Source organism: Neodiprion lecontei, chromosome 4 (genome assembly GCF_021901455.1).
Source record: "Neodiprion lecontei isolate iyNeoLeco1 chromosome 4, iyNeoLeco1.1, whole genome shotgun sequence".
Classification (NCBI taxonomy): domain Eukaryota; kingdom Metazoa; phylum Arthropoda; class Insecta; order Hymenoptera; family Diprionidae; genus Neodiprion; species Neodiprion lecontei.
The window spans coordinates 40,098,627-40,121,805 of record NC_060263.1 but is presented as its reverse complement, the minus strand read 5'-3'; the positions used below and the strand labels follow the sequence as shown (position 1 = coordinate 40,121,805).

General features: G+C 35.9%; 1 protein-coding gene and 1 long non-coding RNA gene across 7 annotated transcripts in view; one reads left to right on the top strand and one right to left on the bottom strand.

Moving 5' to 3' along the window:
- The first annotated feature begins 1,225 nt into the window (after window positions 1–1,225).
- Window positions 1,226–23,179, top strand: part of LOC107221776 (pleckstrin homology domain-containing family G member 5) — a 164,319-nt gene continuing 142,365 nt past the window's right edge. For 2 of the 6 annotated variants that reach the window (XR_006904011.1, XM_046738167.1), the window contains exons 1-2: window positions 9,955–11,157; window positions 16,527–16,957. Coding sequence is in view for 1 of the 6 variants with exons in the window: in XM_046738167.1 (XP_046594123.1) it covers window positions 10,929–11,157; window positions 16,527–16,957 (660 nt within the window). In the remaining 5 variants the exon portion in view is untranslated. Of the gene's footprint in view, window positions 1,423–2,019; window positions 2,178–9,953; window positions 11,158–16,526; window positions 16,958–23,179 lie in introns of those variants that run through there. The other 4 variants (XR_006904012.1, XR_006904013.1, XR_006904015.1 and 1 more) reach the window with 4 other exon arrangements.
- On the bottom strand, window positions 1,301–1,805 carry LOC124294135. The gene is made up of 2 exons (XR_006904026.1): window positions 1,722–1,805; window positions 1,301–1,430 (listed from the first exon to the last, which is right to left on the bottom strand). It is a non-coding gene; the product is annotated as an uncharacterized LOC124294135 (long non-coding RNA).

Below are 23,179 nucleotides of genomic sequence, written 5' to 3'. Positions count from 1 at the left end.
TGATTCGGGAAAAAATAGATTAAATATTAGTGATATCGAAAATTTAATTCTCACCGACGACTTGCGGGGAATTAATTTACGAACAAATAACGAGTATCAAGTTGTTTTTATGGATTCGGAAAAACAAGTTGGAAATAAATGTGTACAATAATCGTGTAATTTGTCTGAATATGTATAATATAAGTAAACGTTCGTTTACCCTGGTAAAAAATTCTACTAACACGAATTTTTACAGAAATTGAAACATTTTGTATTATTTGTAACAAAAATTGTAAATATGCATTGTTTCCCGTGAAGAATTGTTAATTTTCGTTAAAAATTATAGTAGTATCAACCATGTTTTTCTTTATGACAAACAATGCATATTTACAATGTTGTACGAAAACAATTTTTTTTTTCTACAAAATTGTACGAAATGTCTCAATTTCCCGAACAAAAATTCGTAGAAAATTATAGGATTCATTTTCATCGGGTCAGTTTTGAGATTCGGTGTTTAAGTACAAAAACTATGTAACATGTATAATTCAGACGAAAGAATAATTATATTACATTGAGAACAGGATTTAAAACATTTGCATACCGAGTAAATTATCCCCGCCCCCCCCCCCCCTCCCCCCTCCCTCAGCTATTTGACGTTAAAATATTAAAGAACGTTTTGCGTCAATCATCTTTCTCCTACAACAACCAACTGTAAATAAAATATAAAATATTTCATAATTTCCAGCCGCTTAACAGTTATCACATTATATATAACAGTATAAAATGTATAAAATACAAGAAACAAATGATAAAATCACATTATTATGATAATATACATTAATCGAGTAAATTGTCTCTTTGAGAACCCCTGCAACGAACCACGTTGCGAAATCCCCCCCCCCCCCCCCCACACTTCCTCTTCGTCGACTCTTCCTTCACAAGTGCGCTTACACATTTCGTATCATCGCACCTATCTGTAAGCCGCCTGCTCTCTCTCTCTCTCTCTCTCTCTTCCCCTCTCTTTTCCTTATCCCCCCCCCCCCCCCCCCCCCCATCACCAACTCTAATCCTAAGGTACACACTCGACTCTTACTCTCACTTACGGAATATTCCTCTACCTTCCCTCACCTTCCCCTTCCCACTCTCTCTCTCTCTCTATCTATCTATCTATCTGTCTCTCTCTCTCTCTTTCTCTCTGTCCCTCTGTCTCCGTCACCCGAAGTGCCAGCAGTAAATAGTGAGCATTACAAGCCAGCAGATTTGCTTACCTGTCGTTAATTCTCCCGGTTAGTTAGTGGTATCGGAATTTTTGCATTCGATGCACGCTAGTCGTCCGGTTCTCGCCTTCCGTTGCCGATATATGCGAGTGCCGCAGAAACGGAAGTCGCGTCATATTTTCAGTGAACGCATACACCCGTGATACACGCCTGTTGATCCATAACGGTATGCATCTGCACAGCAGCGAAAAATTTTTTTTTTTTGGAAAAATTCAAACACCAACTGCTGTATAAATAAATAGTATTTATGAATATAACGTTATACTAAAAATAGAAAAAAAAAAAAAAACAAAAAAGAAATTAACGAGTGCGAGTTCTCAATCTTATTTATTTATTTATTTATTTATTTTTTCTCTCATCGTAACAATGTGCAATGTACAATAATCTCGCGCATGCATCCTTAATCGCGGTCCAACATCGATCACAAGTGACAATTAGTTACGCAACGAAAATTATCCACGATACCTCGACTAATCATCCGTTGGTGGATAATACCGTGCATCGGGTTATACGTATAATGATCGTGTATTAATGTTTGTACGTCTCGACTAGCGAAACGATAAGGCGAAACTCAAAGCCAGTTTTAGAATTCACGTTATACAGTTTTCGAATGCCTGCAACTACGTCCGTATATGTATTACATGTGTTATGCGTATAGGTGTAATCACATACCTGTAATATGTACACGTATACACATGCATATATATATATATATATGTATATATATACACGTACTGTTTACGAGGAGAGTGAATTTGCGAAGTATGTGCCGCGGCAGCGTGGATCGCATACGTTGTACATTTGCTACCAGATCCGTAGATAAATAGACAAACAGATAAATGGATAGATGGCGGATAGATTACGCGGAGCTTCATTAATCATCCGAATCTGCGTCTCTACCCGGCCTTTTATAATGCATACGTAGGTATAATGTAACGATAATACAGACGCTTCGATATCGCTGATAGACTGCGGATCGAAAGAGAGAGAGAGAGAGAGAGAGAGAGGTTATCCATGCTTCTGGGATACTGCTGCAGAGTTCTATTTAATTGCGAGATGGAGATATGAGGCGACGTCAGGTGAAAATACACCGCGTTTTGTCCTCAAGTTGAATCATGTACCATGTACCACCATAAAATCCAATTTTTAGGAACAAAAATGAGATTATGCAGAGTATTACAGTACACTGGTCAAAAAAATTTTGTAACAAAGAAAGTGTTTACTGATTTTCAAGTTCCTTTAATCTACCCTCATTATGAAACCATATTTCTTTTGATTCGATCAGGACTAGTTTTTGTGTTACAGATACTAGCAGTAAAATTGTATGTTTATCGTTTTGACTTATCTTTTTTGATTAAGTGTGTTTCGTTATTTATTGTAACTAACTAACTGGTATTTATTGTAAATAATAAAACACGTCGAATCAAAAAAGGTAAATCAAAACGATAAACATTCAATTTTATTTGTAGTAGCTGTGACGCAAAAACTAGACTTGATCGAATCAAAATAAATATGGTTTTACAATGAGGGTAGAACCGTATTTCACATTGACAAGCATTTTCCTTGTTACAAAATTATGTTGACCAATGTAAGCATTCAGGGTTCAATCTGATTAGCGCTTTCTTTTGAATGTGAAATCAGGGTTCAATCTGATTGGCGTTTTCTTTTAAATGTGAAACTTTTGCTACATCAAAACCATCTTGATTGTACTTTATTTAAAGGACACCTTCTATACACGGAGATAGTCTTCCTCACCTCAGTCCTCCATAATATATACTGCACAAAGCGATTAGCTAACGGTTGAATGACTCAACGCGCATGCGCTAAAATTCTAGAGCAGAAGCAGTTGTTTTGTCAGGCCGACCAACCGTCACAAGTTCAGATGACATATCGCCGCGATGTATGTAACCTGAAAAACGTTGGTCACCTTGACAAAACAATTGCTCTTGCTCTCGAATTCCAGCGCATGCGCATTAAACCATTCATCAGTCGTTAGCGATGATTCGTAAGACTTGCTATAAGGTATAGTTACGGCTGATGATTCTTCAAGGATTTAAATCTCGCAGGCGAAATTATATACGCCTGTTATTAAGTGCAAATCCAGACTCCGTATATCATGTAGGTTATGTACGATGATGCAATCCGTGTTCTAAATATAGTTTCTACGCATACACTGACTGTAACACATTAACGTGTGACAATAAAATGGACACAAAAACACGATTCACGTTAAATTTACCCAACTATGTGTGCATATTAATGGAAGCGAGAGAATTAATTACGTCTCTTTTATTCAAATATGAACGCGGTTTCTCTGTGTAATCCAAATTATTGTTCTTGTCGTTTTTCGTAATTTTTTTTTTTTTTCTTTCTCTTCCAAATCGACCAATGTCATTATTATTGTTTGAATGAAGAATGCTTATTTCGTTATTATTTGATGTCCATAATATTTCGTCAATTCGACGAATCATTTCTCTTCGTGTATAACTATAATTACAAAAATGTAATAAAAAGGAGATAGAAAAAAAAAAAAAAATGCGGAAAGAAGAAATTAAGTGAGAAAATTATCATATATACCGTATGCAAGGGATATTCCTCTTTTTACGAACATAATTACTTCTCAGGCTTCGTTCTCGCTGTCTGTCAAAAGACAAATCATTCAAAGAGGCGAGAATTCTGTTTCTAAAACGTGTGTAACATTAATTAATAGGCTAAATTGCGTAGCTCGTGGAACAAAGTTTAAGACACTGAATCCTTGTAACGTAATATCTTAGACGGTAACGCGTTATAATTTAAGCCCTAATTTAGAACGTGTCAAAAGTCAAGGAGGCAGCGATAAGTCCGTTTATAATATCCGGGTGGTTGGCATAGGATTTCGCATAGGGTGAAATCCGAGTTCTGCATGCGAAAGTTTGGCTTATTGTTAGAAAATATCGGCACCGTGCCGAAATCCTTCTGCAGATTAATTAATTACAACGTTAGGAACGGATTAAAACGGACGCTTGGGTAAAAAAAGTGCAGGCGCAATGAGGATTATATATTAGGGTGATTCAAAAAAAAACAAAAATTTTTTTTCTTCTCGCAAACAGGCTTAAAAGTTTCCTTTTGGCGTAAAAAAGTGCCAGTTAAAATTTGAGCCCTTAATATTAATATTCAGGTTGTCCGCATCGCACTTTTCTATTTCCCATAAGAATAACATGGGATAAATTTTTTTTGCACCTTCTGATTTTTATTGCTTGCCTATCGTGTGTCATAAAAAAAAACTATTGCTTAATCTTATAGAGAATTGAACGCTCTACAAAAAAGATCTCTTATGATTTGTTGCGGAAACTGATAGTTCAAAAGTTATTCGAGGTCAAAATCCAAGTTATCGCAAATTTTACCGTTTTTAATGCATTACAGCGAATTTCATGGTTTGATTAAAAAAATTTATCAGAAAATTTGTGTTTATCTGTGTTTATTTGTGTATATATGTTTAAAAACGGTAAAATTTGCGATAACTTGAACTTTGACCTCGAATAACTTTTGAACTATTAGTTTCCGCAACAAATCATAAGAGATCTTTTTTGTAGAGCGTTCAATTCTCTATAAGATTAAGCAATAGTTTTTTTTTATGACACACGATAGGCAAGCAATAAAAATCAGAAGGTGCAAAAAAAATTTATCCCATGTTATTCTTATGGGAAATAGAAAAGTGCGATGCGGACAACCTGAATATTAATATTAAGGGCTCAAATTTTAACTGGCACTTTTTTACGCCAAAAGGAAACTTTTAAGCCTGTTTGCGAGAAAAAAAAAATTTTTGTTTTTTTTTGAATCACCCTATTATATATATATATATATGTATACATGTACCACACGGCAGCGGGAAAAATGCATTCTCGACTGATTTTATCCCTCGGGAGCAGCTGCAGCGTGGGTCGGATTTTTTAAATTAATTTATCATTTCCTCTCAGCTCTTTGATTATTTTACGACATTCCAAAAATCTGATTCAATCCGCACGCGAAGATCATTTCTGTGTCATCGTTCTGCGAATCGTGTTTCAATTTTTCCTCATTGAGATAATTACCGGCATATTTTTACAGACTCTTAAAGAAGTTGGATATATGACCGAATATTAAACTTTGCTTTTTATTAACTTTGTCACGAGATAATCGTAAGTTTAATGCAGTACGATATTTGTCAAATTTTAATATTCGATACTGTAAATAGCTGCGATAATTTTTTTCACATTTACAAAAATAGTATCGATGGAATAATTAGGTTGTTATAAAATCAAATACTCAACGATGGGAATATAATGAAATAACAAAAGTCTTTCAGTTTATACTTTTTGAAAAAAATGTCGTTCGAAGCAAAATAAAAAATCGAACTAAGCTGTCAAAGTTTTGAACAATTTCAAAACGATCTGAAACAAAGCATCGATATCCGGAAATAAGCTTTCATTCGTAACTCCAGTATTTCTTATACTTTTTACATACGTTTACCAACATCAATCTTATTCGTTTTGAAAATTGAAAATATTATAGGTAGGAAATGTTTGCCAGTAAAATCTCACCGAGTGTAAAATAATACGACGATCCGCTTTGCATTACAAGCTGCGTACGAACGTATGCGTATATACGAATATGGCATGTATTATTCTACAGTAATTCAAAAAATATCGTGGAAACGTGAAAATGAATTTCTCCTGTCATGCGATACGTAGATACTTACCAACGTACACATTTGTACCTGCAACGGAAGTGAACGAGGTTATGAAACGATTTTGAATATCATTCGGCGTATCAATTTAGGCACGTCATTACCATACGCCCTCCACCTTCACCCACAGTCCTGCAGACGTAATTGTTTCAATCGCTTAGCATACTTTAATTACATCACCCGACAAATTTCCATACAGGAAATCGATTATCCACGTACGATTCTTTCCTAATCGTCTATCAATTCTTAGTCCGATTACAATCCTGCGGGGAGAAAAAAAAAACAAAGTGCCGTAATAATTTCTAAATTCTAGTATTCGCAAATTCCACTGGCCAATTAATAACACGCGAATTTCGTACCGTGGATTCGATTGCCATTTATCAGAGCTTATTTTTTTCATTGATTGCCTTCGCTCGTTTCTTTTTTTTTTTTTTTGCATTCGTGATTTACGCGTCCCCCTAGGATATGCGGTGCAGGATTATTCTTATCCAACGAATGAGTATTATCAAATTTATCGTTAGTAAAATGACATAATATGTTCAGCTGGCGTACATTTGTATCGGAAAAGAACGGGTGATGAATTCAAAATTCGTTGTTCCTTGATGTAGTGAATTTTTTGTTTCAAAATTTTTTCACCTTTGTAATATTCACGTTATATACGAGGTGAGTTTTTATTTCTGATAAAACTTATTGTTACTGTACTGTAGAAATAATTATTATCGTTGTTGTTGTCATTTTGCGTATCGGCGTTTTATGACTCGTCTCTCCCTTTTTCTCTCAATTGCATTGAAGAGAGATGAAATAAAATATCTCAAGCGTAGATTGGTGTATTTTTGTGTAATTATTAAACTACGTATCAAGTATTGGGTACAAAGATAATTTTTAAAACATCTGACTGTACGGGATATTTGACAGTTATGGAATTACACACTCGTTACGTACTAAGATCAATATTTGTATCTTACACGGTGAAAAAATAAAGAAAGAGGAAAGAAAAAAATTGCCAGCAAGTAAACAAGTAAACAAGAGCAATGAAATGAGGAAGAAGGCGCAGGAACGAGTCGCGTCATCGTTCGTGATCCTTGTACATACGCACATCCTGTTCTCCTTCCTCCCTTCAGGTGTGCCTTGTAAATAACGAAATTGAAGTTTGCAAAGAAATTTGTTAAATCGTAATCGGTGTCTAGCATTCTCATAAAACTACAAGTATAAGTATGTGGAAAACTTGAAACTCCTTCAAAGTCATTATAAAAACCTAAGAATAATGTTTTCTGTTGTAACATCGCGTTACGCTAGCGTCAATAACTTCAACCTATTTTATGTAATACATCTATAATATTATATCGTATGAGCGTGAAAAGTTTTTGCCCTATTTTCTTTTTTACATCAGAGTTCTATGAGCTCATCTCTTTTCTCTGATCTCTCCGAGTTCTCTGGGTTTTCTTATTTTCTGTGTGAAAAAATAACAAGGGGAGTTTATTCAATCACCCTGAAAAATAAAGATTTTTGTCTTCGCTGCATTTCCACATTTCGAGGTCTGGAGAATTAACTTGGGCCATTTTCACACCTCGGTATGTGATCAATTTTCGTCCAACGATGTATATCGGGATTGAATAAACAGATTTTTGTTATTTCGATCCCAATCGACGCATAATAATTATTTTCTAGTTGGAAATTGTTGGATTTTAAATCCGATTTCTAGGCTTGAAACGCACCGGAGATTAAACACTTGTTCTTACGTCTAATTGTAAATAAAATCTGATGTTGGGTGACGAGTATTTGAATCGGTATTAATACTTTCTCAATAATCGGAAACCGGTTGAATCAACGCTTTTTCATTAATATTACCAAGATATTTGAGTATTTCTTGAACTTATTTATCATTCGCAATCTGCGTACAACGATTTTCCTAGAAAAGGAGGAAAAAATTATACTGGTTTACAACTGGTTTAGAATTGTTCGAAATTTAATATACCCATTTGATTTCACATGCGATGACGAATGTTTATGGTCAGAAAATCTGTTTCCGACAAATGCACTGCAACACGTTTCTTTTTAAATCATATTTGGCATAATTGAATAGCCAACTTTTCAAGATTTCATTAAAATAATGACAAACAAATAGAAATATTTAATCAACTGCTGAGCACTTTTTACACAAATGAACTGGTACTGTTCCTTATCTAGGCAATTTGATACAAGATAATCATTCGAATTATCCAAAGTATCATTCGCCTTTCAAAATTTCTTTTTTCTCAATATATCAAGAATCTCATACTTTTATCGTTATCTTATCGGTTATTTATACGAAAATTGGGTGTATATTATCTTTTATAGAGATAACTTTACCAAGGAAAACAATCTTTCATATTATCTGGATAAATTGTTCATCTGTGAATCATCTTATCTTCATCTCTAGACAACAATACCCATTGTCTCGTACGACACTGTACTTTACAAATGTACAATTCATCTTTCAAGATTTTCTCCTTTCATTTCCTCATCTTTTATACATATTCAACTACATCCAGGAAAACGACATATCGCATAATCTGGATAATTTTTTTTTTATCCATCGATGATCTCTTCTCCATAGTCAGATAATAATAACCATTTTCTCGTAAAACACTTTACCCTGCCCACACGTGTAATTTATCTTTTCACAAATTGTTCTTCTGTTTAGGGTGTTGACGAATTTTTACCGCCCCATCACTGAAATCAATTTCAAATCATTTAAAAAGAGTCGCCAAATTTTTTCAGACTCTTACACCAAGTCTGAGATAGCCCGCATTGTGATCCAAGTTTCTTACGGAAATGACACGAGAAAAACTTTTTTTCGCACTATATATTTTATCCTGAAAGTAACAATGTTCCAAAAAATCTGTAACCGCGAGGTATTAGTCGGCATTAGTGATACTATATGAAGAAAAAAAAAAAAAAAAATACACATCATCGTACGAGGAGCAATCTAGACGAATTGCACTTCCTCTAAATGAAAAAAAAAAAAGGTCAGATTTCGAGGTTGTCCAATTCGTCTATATTGCCTGGTACGATGACGTGTATTTTTTTCCCAGACATCGGCACTAATTCTCACCAAAGCCTCGCGGTTGCAGATTATTTGCAACACTGTCACTCTTGCAATAAAATATATACTGAGAAAGAAAAGTTTTACCCACGTTAATATCCACAAGAAACTTCGTCCGCAATGCGGACTATCTTAGATTCTGTGTAAAAATCTGAAAAAAAAAATTATTCGATCGTTTTCGAATTGTTTGAAGTTGATTCGGGGGATGGTCTGGCAAAAATACATCGACACCGTGAACAACTACCACCCTAATTTACACACATCATCCGTAACTCAATATTCACCTGACGCAACGTGCGTATAGCAATAATACAAATCTCTGCGGTTTCGTAAGAAATGCCAAAGTTCGATCGTCGTCGTTGCTGATCAACAGAATATCTCACACATCGTCGATCGAGTAACGAAACGAACGACCGGTTGAATGAGGCAACCTGCGAACAGCGTGAGGGTTGATGGGTGGGGGGCAAGTCTTGAATTTTGGCGAGTTAGCAGTACAGCAGCGACCAGCGAGCGGAAGATTCGGCGATCAGTCTACGTCTGATTACGGACATTGAACCACGCGTCGTACGTTCGCCAACTGTCGAGTCTCTGGCGTTTTCGATCGGGATCGTTGGACAAAGACGATCCCAGCCGCGATCGCGAAGCTCGAGCTTTCGCCGTTGTTAATTTCTAGTGCCTGCAAGCTTCCGAGTGTCGCGATCACAGTTTGTCGACGAGAAACGGAAAAAAAAAAAAAAAAAAACGAGGATACAATTTCAAGACAACGGACGGAAACGTGCGCCGTTTTCGACACGTTTTTCGCAGCGAAGCGAGTTTTTTGATCGGTGACCCGTAAGAGATGATCGCGGCTTCACGAGTGTATAGATAGACACGTCGATTTTCCACGCGTCGAAGTAAAAGGAGGGGGGGGGGGGAGGACGGGGAGGCAAAGTGATAGCAGCGACAAGACGCCGTTCATTACCGACTCGATTTGTCCTCGATACGATATCTCTCTCTCTCTCTCTCTCTCTCTCTCTTTCTCTCTCTTTCCCCATTTAATAACGACACCTGTTGCCCATCTCGCCTCTCAACTTGCAATTAACCTCACAGTTTAGCGAGTTTTCGAAGGTTTTCGCGGTGATGAAAAAAATTCAAATATTATTACCGAGATGAAAGAATTTTTTGGGGGGACGGTTATTCAACGTCGGTGAATGTGGTGTCAAAAGTTGAGACCACCGAAAATCGTGGTATATAAAAATTCGTACTGAAACGTTTATTAAGGCAAGAAATTTTTGTACACATCGGTTTTGACTAGGCGACGACTTGCCGTTTTGTTTTCTTTTTCACTCCTCCAAGACGTTCGCAAAGATATAACGGAAATTATTTCATCCGCGTTATACGTTGCAGGCGTGATTATCGATCAAGCATCACGTTACATAACCTCGTCTTTACACATATAAATTACAAAAGGTCAATATTTCGGTATTATATGGGCAGGTACAGGTATGATCGTCGATCGAGACTGAATTGATTATCGCAAGTTTGAACATTTGAAACCTAACAGATACGTTATATCTCGACATTGATTAGGTAAGAATACGTTGTCGGAAAGTGAAAATATTATTTATTATTATCGTTATTATTATATACACGTGAAATAAAAAAATTAAAAGTGACCCGATCGGATGTATAATATAAATAAATAACGCGAGTGACCTAAAATCGAGAAAATAGAATTAAAAAAAAAAAAAAAAAAAAAGAAATCAGCAACGACAAATGAATAAACAAACATAAGTACGACGAATAAGAGTGGAAGGGATAAGGAATTAGTGCAAGTGATCGGTGAGCCAGTGAAGTTTTGTGAGTTTCTTGGGTATTTCTGTCGTCACGAAGAGTCGGAATAATGACGCTGCGGAAGGACGGGAAGAAGAGTTCGACGAGGGGAAGGGGGGCAGGCCGGAAGTCACCGAAGGAGTGCGACGAGGGTGAAGAGGGGGGCAAGGAAGACGAGAAAACGCTTCACGGAAACTGCAACGACAACTTCGCCAAGAGCAAGGCATACAAGGGGGGCAAGGATACGGGGGGGAACGTAAAAACCACCAAGGACACAACTCAGGGGATGAAGAAAACAGGTGAATTATTCGTGTGTCGTCGTCGTACATCGATGATTTGGAAATTTGTCAATTTTCTATGAGGAAAAATTATAGGAGGGAAATATTGTTGGGACGTGAAATTCGTGCGAGTGAAAAGTTGTTTTTGACGGTGTTTTTGACGGTGAGATTGATTTTTTTTTTTTTTTTTCAAACTAGCTGCCGGAGCTTGCGACTAAAACGTGTTTTGGAAACTTTTTTTGAAATAGAAAGATTGAGTTCAGTTTTATCCTCGTAATTTTGTAAAAGCGTTACGAAGTTCGAGGTTTTTGAAGAATAATTTTCATTTCCTGACTTGGCTTCCTTGTTTCATTCGAATTAACATTTCGAACGTTGGGATGATGATTTTAGATCCTAGATTCAGCTTCGTAATTTTTTGATTCGCGATATTTGGTGAACGAATGAACGGATTTGCAGGATTTTGGTCTTAATCGATGGGACTTTTCTTCGCTTAGAAATCGTTAGGTTTTGTTTTTTTGTTTTTTGGGGAGTTATGATCGGTACGGTAGTTTCACAATTTTTGGATAAATGAATAGAAGTCATGCTGACTCGAGAATCGATCAACGAATTTGATGATTTTTATATCAATCGACGCAGATTTTTCAGCTTAGAACCGAATGAATTTTGGATCTCATCGGTCATGTTGTTTTTGGGATATTTGATTACTTGTTTGACTGTTGATCGGTTCGGTTTTTTTGGACCGTCTCTTTTCTCGATCACTTTATTATTTGCCTCAGTTGTTTGAGAATGTGTAAGTTTAAATTATGCAACAACTATTTTTAGAGAAGATGAATATTATATAAAATGATTTAAAAAAAATTTCATCGGCACTCTTTTGGAGGGTAAAAAAATTAGCCAAACGCAAAATGGCGGATTAATTAGCTAGCTATAATTGTACCGTACTCTATTTTATTTTGTTCTGACAAATTTTAATGAGCAGGCAACAAGTTAATCGTCATCATCTGATTCTGAATCGAATCGACTGACCACCCTTAGCGAATCCTGTCTCGTTGCAAAATTGCAAAACTTGAAAAATTTCTCGAGGTCCATGGAGTTTGAGTTGAAGCATGTCGATAACGATCTTTTTTAACGATCTTCGGCTAGGAAGTCTAACTTTGAAACAGAATAGATTGCGACGTATTTTCGATACAGGAATTAAAAAATAATGCAATCGTAAATTCTTGGTGACTATAATTCAGATAATCGATCGATCGTTGACCCTTTCGGTCACAATTCCTGAATTCTTTTGCATCTTCCGGTTAAGAAAAAAAAAAAAAATACTCGAACTTTGGAATGATTAAGATTTTTTGTGAATCCATAATTGTTTACAATTGTTATAATTAAACATATGGAACGAAAAGGTATTTTCGTGAATGTAATTCGTTGGTGGAGAAATTTTGATAATTAACGTATAGTAAAGACGCTTGGAATTTATTGGTTGACGAACAAAGATCTCAAACGTATAATTGCGCTTCCGTGGCGAAAAAAAAAAAAAAAAACAAAAATTAATCAATGTTTTATCGTCATATGTCAGTGAGTTTCCGGTAAATAGAGAATGAATTTTTATTGGTACGATTTGAGCTCAAGAGAGCAATAAATGACGAATAAATAATATCGTTCGTGATATTGACGGAAGTTGGATTCGAATTCTTCGGTGAGTCAACAGGATGACATCCGGTTTGAGACGTCATCCATGCCTCGACCGGAAACGGAAGCGGTGTAGAATAGTCGATACTTGTCGTTGACGTGTTTTATTATCGAGCTTTTCGTACTACGAAATTTACTCATGTAATAAACTCACTGTCGTTTCTGTAAAGCCGATTGCAAGCATATTACGTTTATGATTTATTTGTTCGCCGTTATTGAAAAAATTTGTAGGAACTGTTTAATTAATTTTAACACCGCTCAAATTTTTCTCGGATAATTCATCTTGTCTAATAATTGCGGCACGTAATTTTTCTGAAATAATCGTAATCGTTGTGTCTTAAGTCTGATTAAAATCGGTCTGAAAACATTGTCATTAAAATCTGTATAATTAGAAAAAAATATCTGCACGGTTGGTGGAAAAAGTTGACGAAGAAACCTCCGTTTATTAAGATCTCCGGCTTTTGTTTCGGGTATTTGGAAAGAATGGCGAGAGAACGAGAGAATAAAAAGAGAATTAAAAAAATTCTGGGAGAATAGGAACGAGGAGAAAGAGAAAAGAAACAAGTGTAGAAATAGAGAAGAAGAAATAACGGTGCAATTTATTTTAAGAGATATAAAAAAGATTTCTCGGTCTTTGCCTCGCGTTCATTTATAATTCACTCGTAGTTTGTTAAATTGGTTTTTTTTTCTTTTTTTTTTTTTTTCTGCTTCAACCTTTTTCACTCAGTTTTTTCCATCGTCGGGTAGATCAGAGAAATAATTAGATTGCCAAGCTTTAAATTGGATACCTCGTGACTTTCTAAAAATAAAAAAAAACAAAAAAAAAAAAAACAAAGAATTGAAATTAAGCACTCTTAGAATAATTTCATTCGCGAAATTTTCAACGCCATTAATTCTATTTTATGCGTATACCGAAAGTGTTGGATATTTAAACTTGCGACTAGCTTTGCAGAGAGCAATAACGTAATCTCGCAATCAACCGGAAAGGCGAATCTTCTTTAGCACATCGTATCTATAAATCCTTACGTCGAGTCATTAGGCTGGAATTTGCGATACGAAATCTATCGACAAGTGTATAATCATGGATTTTCAGTACTTTATTTTCCGTATATTGATAAATAACTTGAATTAATAGTTGAAATTGAAAATCCTTAAGTTAAATAACACTGCTGACGACAGTATTAGAAGACACGAAAGAAGATAATTAACGAATAGACAAAATTCACCGCCGCAGACACGTTTCGAGTCTCTTGTGTAAATGGCCGTAATCAGCCCAAAGTCGATATGTTGGCGGTGCCAAAATCCATCGCGATGACTAAACGGAATGAAATTTCATTGTCGACTAGCTTTAGATTTCGTAATACGGTTTACGCGTTTGTATAAATTCCTTCCCGTGAATTTCAAACGTGATTCGCTGTTAAATTTTATTTTACATTTTCTGAGAACATAATTAATAATTATTGTACTTTACCGGCGTAATCCCCTCGCACTTTGTGATCGTCCGATATAATTACCTGTATTTTCGCTTCAATTTGTTGTAATTGCCAACAATTTTTTTCGCCCTAATTTTACCTTGTTGTAAAAATTTATGTCAGAATTTTTCGCGTGCGCGGAAAACTTTTCACGGTCTTGTAACCAATCATTAAGCCTCCAGAGTCGCTTAACCTTCGCCGAGGTAAAAAAAGAAGACAGCATGTTAAAAGCACTCGCCGCCGTTGCGTCGAGCTCGCTTATCGCTCGCTCTTGTTTTTCTATTTTTTATTGTTATTGCGTTTTTTAATTATAGATATTTCCGTGTCCCTCGGTGCTCCGATAAGATAGTAAAACTCTTGTACTCGATTATATTGTGGTCATGCCTCCTGTAATGCAGGTCTCCGCTTCATCTTGTAAACTTACCTGAATGGCTTGGACACGCAATAAAGTTGACAGCTCACTGTTTCACCGATAAAATTTTCTCTTCAAATAGTCGCGTCGAGTCGAATTTGTAGACATTTTAGTATATTTTTTTTTATAGAAATTGTACAATAAGTTTATTGGGGTATCTGCAGTAATTCGGAATAGGCAGGTCAATTTTTTTTTTTTTTAGCTTGGGACAAATTTAGAACAAAAATTATGAGCTCTCTGTTTTACCGATAAAATTTTCTCTTCGAATAGTCGCGTCGAGTCGAATTTGTAGACATTTTAGTATATTTTTTTTTATAGAAATTGTATAATAAGTTTATTGGAATATCTGCAGTAATTCGGAATAGGCAGGTCAATTTTTTTTTTTTTTAGCTTGGGACAAATTTAGAACAAAAATTATGAGCTCTCTGTTTTACCGATAAAATTTTCTCTTCGAATAGTCGCGTCGAGTCGAATTTGTAGACATTTTAGTATATTTTTTTCGTACAGAAATTGTACAAAAAGTTGATTGGAGTATCTGCAGTAATTCGGAATAGGCAGGTCAATTTTTTTTTTTAGTTTGGGACAAATTTAGAACAAAAATTATGCGCTCTCTGTTTTACCGATAAGATTTTCTTTTCAAAAATTCTCGTCAGGTCAAAATTACAGACACTTTAGTACACTTCTTTCCTAGATATATTGTACAAATAGTTGATTGGAACATCTGCAGTAATTCAGAATAGGCAGTTCAATTTTTTGTTTTAGTTTGGGACAAATTTAGCACAAAAATTATGAGCTCGCTGTCTTACCGACAAGATTTTCTTTTCAAAAACTCGAGTCGGGTCGAATTTACAGACATTTTAGTACACTTTTTTCTAGATATATTGTACAAAAAGTTGATTTGAACAACTGCAGTAATACGGAATAGGTAGATTAATTATTTTCAGCTTGGGTGAAATTCGACTTTTTTGAAAACGTTGTTGGAAAAATTGTTTCATAAATCAATTGTGGAGATTTTCAGGTAGTAATACAAAACAGGTGATTCAAGTTTTCATATTTAATAAGTATAGTTTTTTGATCAGCTCGATGTCCACAAAATTCTTCATATCACTTCAATTTCCAACATTTTTACACAAATATGTTGGTCTTTTCCACGTGCTTATCTTATAATTTTCGAAATATCTTGAAGAAGAATTTCACTTTGAAGTTTACATTAAGGGATACTCGTTTCTGCTGAAATTCAATTTCAGCGGTTATAGTGAAATTTCGATCTCTTTCGTAATAAACTCTGAAAAATTTTGTATTAATATTTGATCTCTTCCTTAGCTCTCAAACGATTTTCACAAAAAATTTACCAGAAAAATAATGAACAGGAAATCTGCTTCTCCCCTTTCATTTTTCAATTCTGCCTCTTTTTTGAGTTTTCAAGTAACACGAGAACTCGAGTTGAACAATTTTTATCGATTTCCTCATGTATGTGAAAGACAAAATTTGAAATATTCTCCAGTTAATTTTATTGCTGCGATCTGAAACGATATTTCGAGACAAATTTCCGGGAAAACATTGGCAGTAAAATTTTTCCTTCCCCTTTCAATTTTAACTCTCCCCTCTTTTCTGGCATTATTTGACGGTCTCCACACGCGTCTGAAAGACAAAAAATTTGTAATACTCTCAACTGAATTTTATTTCTGTAATCCGAAACGATTTTTCGAGAAAATTTTGCGGAGGAAACATCGAGCAGAAATCGTTCCTACATCCTTTTCTGCCATCCATAGAGTACTTGACGAGAACCGGAGCTAAGGAATTTTTTGCGCTTTCCGCAGGTGGTGGAAAGTCGAAACCGGAGAGCGGTAAGCTTGAACGGAAACCGTCGCTTCGTCGAAAGTTCGGCGCGCTGATAAGAGGGAGCGCCGATTTACCGGCTGCGATAAATCGCGGACTGGCGCCGATTCGGCGGAGCTTCAGCTTTAGCAAGGAGTTGAACCACCTCCACGAGTCACCCTCTCCTTACAGGACTCGTGGGGCGCACTGGTACAACAGCCTCGTTTCCCTCACCGAGGATCAGATAATCGACGATCGGAGGCAGAGCGAAGAGGAGGAGGAGGAGGAGATAGAGGAGGATCAAGACGCCGTAGATCATCGGGCGTCGTTCGCGCAGCCAATCGCCTCGAATTCTCCCGAATATCCTCATTTCGAGGACGAATTTGGCGGGAGAATTCTTGCCAGGGCTCAAAGTCTCATTGAAAAACATCCTGTAAGCATATTTCGACAATTTTTCTTCTGATTTTTCCTCTGTTTTTTTTTTTTTATATTCTACATATATGTATATAGGTAATTATTAATCATTCCCCGAGGAACATCTTTTCGCTTGAGGAATAAATCAACGTTTCACAGATTTTTTGTTATTCTAACGAGAAAATTGCGTTTCAATGCGTTCCAAAATTATTGATCTCTGCTTTCTAATCGCTTGCAGCTTTTGAAACTGATGAAAAATGCCTATGGAAGCGGCAATACCTTTTTAAAAAAGACAATTTGGAAAAAATGAACATTGGGGGGAAAGTTTGATAATTCGAAATTAGTTGAAGGATGTTTATACTTATAAGCTATGTAATACCGATCCTTATTTTTCAAAACTGCGTATTTAACTTGGTGAGTTCGGATAAATTCAGGGAAAATAAATGTGCCGTATTGTTGGAGTGAAATTGAAATCCACACTTCAGATTGAAATTATCTCACTCTATAGATCAAAAAGTTTATAATTGTCGTTTAAGAATGCGTGAAATTGTCGTTCAAGAAATGAACAAATCGTTAACAAGCACAGAGATTTTAAAGAGAAATTTTTTCTCATTGAGCGGTTGGGTGCAAATTTCGAATAATCCGTTTATACTGATAGTAATTTGTGTTTAATTTCTGTAATTTATCTCGCTTCGTATAACGAAAAGCGTTTTATTACAGTATTTGTAAATAAATCATTCGGCTCGACTCGTCGAGGATTTTATTATCCACGAGGTGGACAAAAGTTAATCAACTTCTGACGTTTTATACGCGTTTGTAATTAGAAAATTTATTTGCTTGGGCGAAATTTCATTCCATCGACTTGACGATTCTTGGTAAATAAATGACTTTCTTATTACACGGTTAATTAATGGTATAATAGAAAACAGTCTTTTAATACATCCCTGATGACGGTATTTAATAAAATTCTTCACAATGCGTTATTCATGTTTTCATTTCAAAACGATTCTGAAACACTTCTGTCTCATCGCATACAATGAATTTCACGACTTTAAAAATGCATATCGCGGAACGTGAACCGCGATAGTGTTTAAATAACCACTTCCTTGTCATATGTTATGACTTCTCCATCATACCAACCGTTCAATTCTATTTGTAGCTGACATAAAATGTCTGACGAATCACAGAATTCAACCTTTTCGTTGGAAAAGACACGCGTAATTTCCTGTATCGAATAGTTGATTAATTTTACGCACATGAAGATCCGTATTTATTGTTTTCTTTGCCGTATAGTGAATTGCATAAAATATAAGGCTAGGATTACCGAATCCAGCCAAAACCGATCATTTGTTCATCGTATTTTATTTTTGTTTCTTGTTTTCTGTTCTCTTATTCACTTCGATATATCCCGTACATATTTCATCCAATCGGATAGCGATATTAGGATTTTTTTTTTCTCTCATTTTTACCATACGCCTGTTTAATTTGTGGCTAATTTTTCCTCCTTCAGTTTTAAAAATCCAAGAATCCGATGATAAATTAAATTGCTCTGACGGCTGATAATAATACGTCTACAATGTTTATTGAACGCGTTACAAGCTTATGCAATAACAACGATGCCGAAAAATTGAAAACAATTGAGGCTGCCTCGTTAGGTCGATTAAACACTATGTTAAGATGGTTTTTATTGTTTATTGCTAAAACGTACGTTTACATACATCAGCCACCACCTGTTCGCGCATAATGGCGTGTCATTGATGGAGGGAAGTAGAAAAAAAAAACAAAAAATGTGTTTTTTTTTTTTCACTCTTCCTTTTTATTCGCATCGCGTGGCGGTGGGGCTGGTCCTGTTATATTTATACCTGTACACACACACACACACTGAAACAGATACACACACATGTATGTATATATAATGTTTCTTGTGCAAAGGATCCAATTACGAGAAATTTCGCCTCGCGGATAATTAAATATCGACCGAAGTTCGTCGTCGCCGCCTCGGTTCGTTCGGCTCCCAACGGGAATTTTCCCCTTCTCACCCTGTGAAAAACTACGCCGTTTGTCGGTGTTGGACGCACACATGCTCAACAGAAGCCTCGTGATTTCGCGGAAACAAAGTGCGGACTTTCCGACGCCTGGTTTTCGGTTTTTTTTTTTTTTTTGTTTTTATGTTTTTTATGCCACTGTTATCGAGATGTTGAAAGAATTTTACCGCGTCTTTTTCGAAATTTCCGAAAACTTGTCAACGCTCTTGGTAGTTTCTTTTTTTTTCCCCATCTTATTAAAATTTGTTTTAAGATGAAACCATTTTTTCTCAAGTTTTTTGAAAATTTCGAATTTCTATGATTTTTGAAAAATTGTTAAATATATTCACTCTGTAGGAAGCAAGTTGCGAAGTTATGTTACAGAGGTGATGTCAAATTTTTTCAATATTCTTAATCACACTTTCGTCAAATCTTCTGCTCAAAACCAGTTTCTGCCTTTTTATAATCGATTAACATGCTTGTTACAGAGTCGAAAATATTTCACTTTTTGACCTTTGAATATCGAAAATTTTCAAACTAGCCAAAACAAAGAAAAATAGAGAAAAACGTACTTAATACCGAAGCTGAACTTAAAATGTTCATCACGAGAAATCAAATTTTCCGGAAACAATTAACAATGAAAATATCGGTGATCCTGGAGAATCGACTATACATTATTTATCGTTATTATCGTAAAAAAAATTTTTTTTAAACAAATTAAAAATCGCGAGGTTGAAAGCTAGTCGAGTTGCTAGGGAATGCCCTATATACGGATCCTCTGGAAAGGAGTAACCGTTTTTTTTTTTTTCGTCACCGCGTCGCTTCTGCTACTTTCAAATCGTCCTATTACACACAACGCGGACCATGATTCACTATCGCAACCGGGAAAACACGCCGGTAGTATTATAATGTTATTTACATCCGGACGTTCTTTCAGTCTGCGTGTCTCTGTCAGTCTCGCGAGACGTTTAAGAATCCTCTCCTTAATTCTTTCTCAGCGTCGTTCGATGAGAGCCGGTGCAAAATTGCCACGTGGTGGAAAAAAATGTGTAATGCAACAATGATCGGTGAAAAATTACTTCGGTTTGAATCATGCCGAAGAATCGTCAGATCAAAAGATATCTTACATTTTTTTTCTTTTCGTTTTTTTTTTTTTTTTTTTATCAATTTTTAGATAAAACTTTACCGATAAGGAATCCGAAGAATATGCGAATATATATATATATATATATATGTGTGTGTGTGTGTATAGTCATTTTGCGGTTGTGATTAAATTTTGTGTATTTAACCAGTTTCGAAGTTTAGTATCTACTTGGAAATGAAAACCTTTGATGTAAAACGATGAGTGAGTGAGGAGCAAATAAAAATTACCCGTCTCATGAACGGTGAATAAAAATTCACACCATAAGAAATATTTGCAACAAGTTTTGCAATGGATTCCATCTGGAAGCTGATCAGTATTCTACCGTTTTATTCCAAAGTAGGTATACACAATTACGTGATTAAATTGATCTGCGTATCTAGATCTATCGATCCTTCAATCTTCTGCGATTGAAGTATCGCGAGTGGTTTTCACTGTAGAAATAATCAGCTTAAGAATCTTTGGTAGAAATGACAAGGTGAATAGTAATTGAAGTACTCGCTATAAGCAGCGAATTAGTGTTTTTCATTCGGATATTCGTGCCTCGCCATTGGATGAACGGTTTTTTATTAACGTGAATCAATCCATCTCCATTTCCTGCACAATGTGCACGTATGGGCATATATAGTAATCGGTTGGTTTGAATAATTCATGAAACGATCTATAAGCGTGATTTTGCGGACAATGCTAGCGTAGAGATATCGAACGATGCAGTCTGCATGCTGTGATTGGAGTGAAGTTTGCTCTTATGAATTCTGCTAGGCAAAAATTGTACCTCCTTTAAGGGTGTTCGCAGAGTCTTGGACCTTCAAGTTTTATAAATAAATTTCGCAAATTATGTAAATATATGAATTTTTCTCGTTTTTCCAAACTTTCAAAAAATCATAGGTTTTATAATCGAGCTGAAAATCCGTAAAAAAGATATGAAATGTACGTGGGTCTTGACTGTAGATTAGAATTACAATCAGCTGCGAGTGTATTCACAGTATTTAAGTCAATTTTTATATTTTTTCCTGATGATGGTACGAGCTGGATTGGATAAACTATACTACATTTACCAAAGTTTGAAACGACTTCGTTACTCGAAAAGGAAAGAAATGTGACGTACGATTTAGTTACTCGGTCGGTACATCGTTTAGTGATAAAACAGGAATACTAGGATTCTACTGGAATTCATACTAATGATTATGTTACCGAACTTTCACAATAGTAAAGTTTCAAGTCACTGTGTATATCATAGTTCTTATGGTAAAGCGGCTATTTGAAAAAAACTTAATTCAATCACGTAGTGTAAATTGATTGCGATCGGTGAATGTGCGTCCCCATTGATCCATAAAACATATTTTTCAATTGGTATAATTAAAATCGTACCTATGCTTAGGAGTTTTTTTTTTTTTTTTTTAAAGAAAATGAAAACACTTGGAGGAATTTGAGTTTGAGGCCTTTATTGTTTATAGTTTCAAGAACATTTTAGAATTTTTCTATTCAAATCAATGACAAAATGGCGGCATGGCGCATATAAGTAGCCAACGACTCCGAACTCGACGGCTTTTGCGGTGGCGCTTCTCCTGACATCACTGTCCAATTTGTAACTGATGGAAAATTTTTTTTTTTCATATACATACGATCATGAACAAAAAATTTCGAATTTCGACCAAAAAATTGCTCAAAAAAATATACATAAAAAAATATTGGGATCGAAATACGAAAATCTAGCCACGAGCCCGAAACGATAAACAAGTTTCAAAGATTGTGTCAAAATTTTAAGTCGGTCGGATAGAAATGAATCGAGGAATCTGCCCCACCGGATTGAAAATGTGGTCGTTCGCTACTTATATGCGTCAAGTCGCCATTTTGTTATTGATTTGAATGGAAAAATTCTAAAATGTTGTGGAAACTATAAATAATATAAATAATGAAGCCCTCAAACTCAAGTTGCTCCAAGTGTTTTCATACTCTTTGAATAAAAAAAAAAAAAGAAAAAAAAAAAAACTCCTAAAAATAGATATGATTTTAGACCTACCAAACTGTAAACCACCTCCCCCTCTCTTTAAATTGTCTTCTACCGGCGAAACGCTACGATTTAATCCGTAAGAGGGTGGTGCGGTAGCATTTAGCCCCAAGTACTTGCAGACCGTGGGCGAACCAGGCACCATTAGCCCTACATTAGGGTTATTAGGGGGTACGAGTCCCGATTCTCTGACATACAAATGGTGGGCGGACGGGGCTTTTTAAGAGAGAGAACGCGTAATTCCGAGTGGCTGTGGAGAGTCGCCGAGTATATAGCAGGCGCCACTGACTCTTGCGAATTCTTATACTTGCTCGGGGCTGCTGTTTCTCGGGTTGAAGAATCCCCTCCTGTACTTTCGTCACTTGCATTAATTTTCTCTTTGTCAGACGTTCGCCGGATCTCGCGGAGAACTTAATCCACCGCCGAGACTCTACGTGGCTCTTTCACCTCGTTGCAACCTTTTTATAATCGTTTTGTTCACCATTTCTTACGCCTCTGAATTCAAGGGACTAATTATCAACTGGCCTTGACGAGGCTCGAGATAAATCTTCACGATTTCAAGTATACCTATGTTATATAGTAGGTTGTTTGCAAGGTAGATCCGCCTGCATTTATGCAATTCAGGATACATTTTGTCGATCTCCGCCTGAATTCCGACAACTCGGAACACATTTTGCCGATCGACATTTGTCTCTTAATTTCTGCAATCGTCGATCGTGAAACAAGTTTCGATCGGTAAGGAGGAGTCTGAGTTGCATAAATGCAGGCGCATACCGATATGCATGTTAAATTGTCGACACAACATATCGACGAAATAACACGGTATGGCGTATAACCTGACAAGTTACTAATACGCTTAACTTTTATTCAATTGTACACTTACTTCCGACGAGTAGGTACTTGAAAAGAAGTTGTAAAAAGCCTCGGTTCTTTCTTATCGCGTGTGCGTTACACAAATTGACCCCTTGAAAGTTTAAAACGTGCTGCAGTATCGAAGAAATTGCAGACTCGCTAAATTTAATCAGGCTTGTTTATACTCGGAATTATGATCAACGAGTTTGGCAA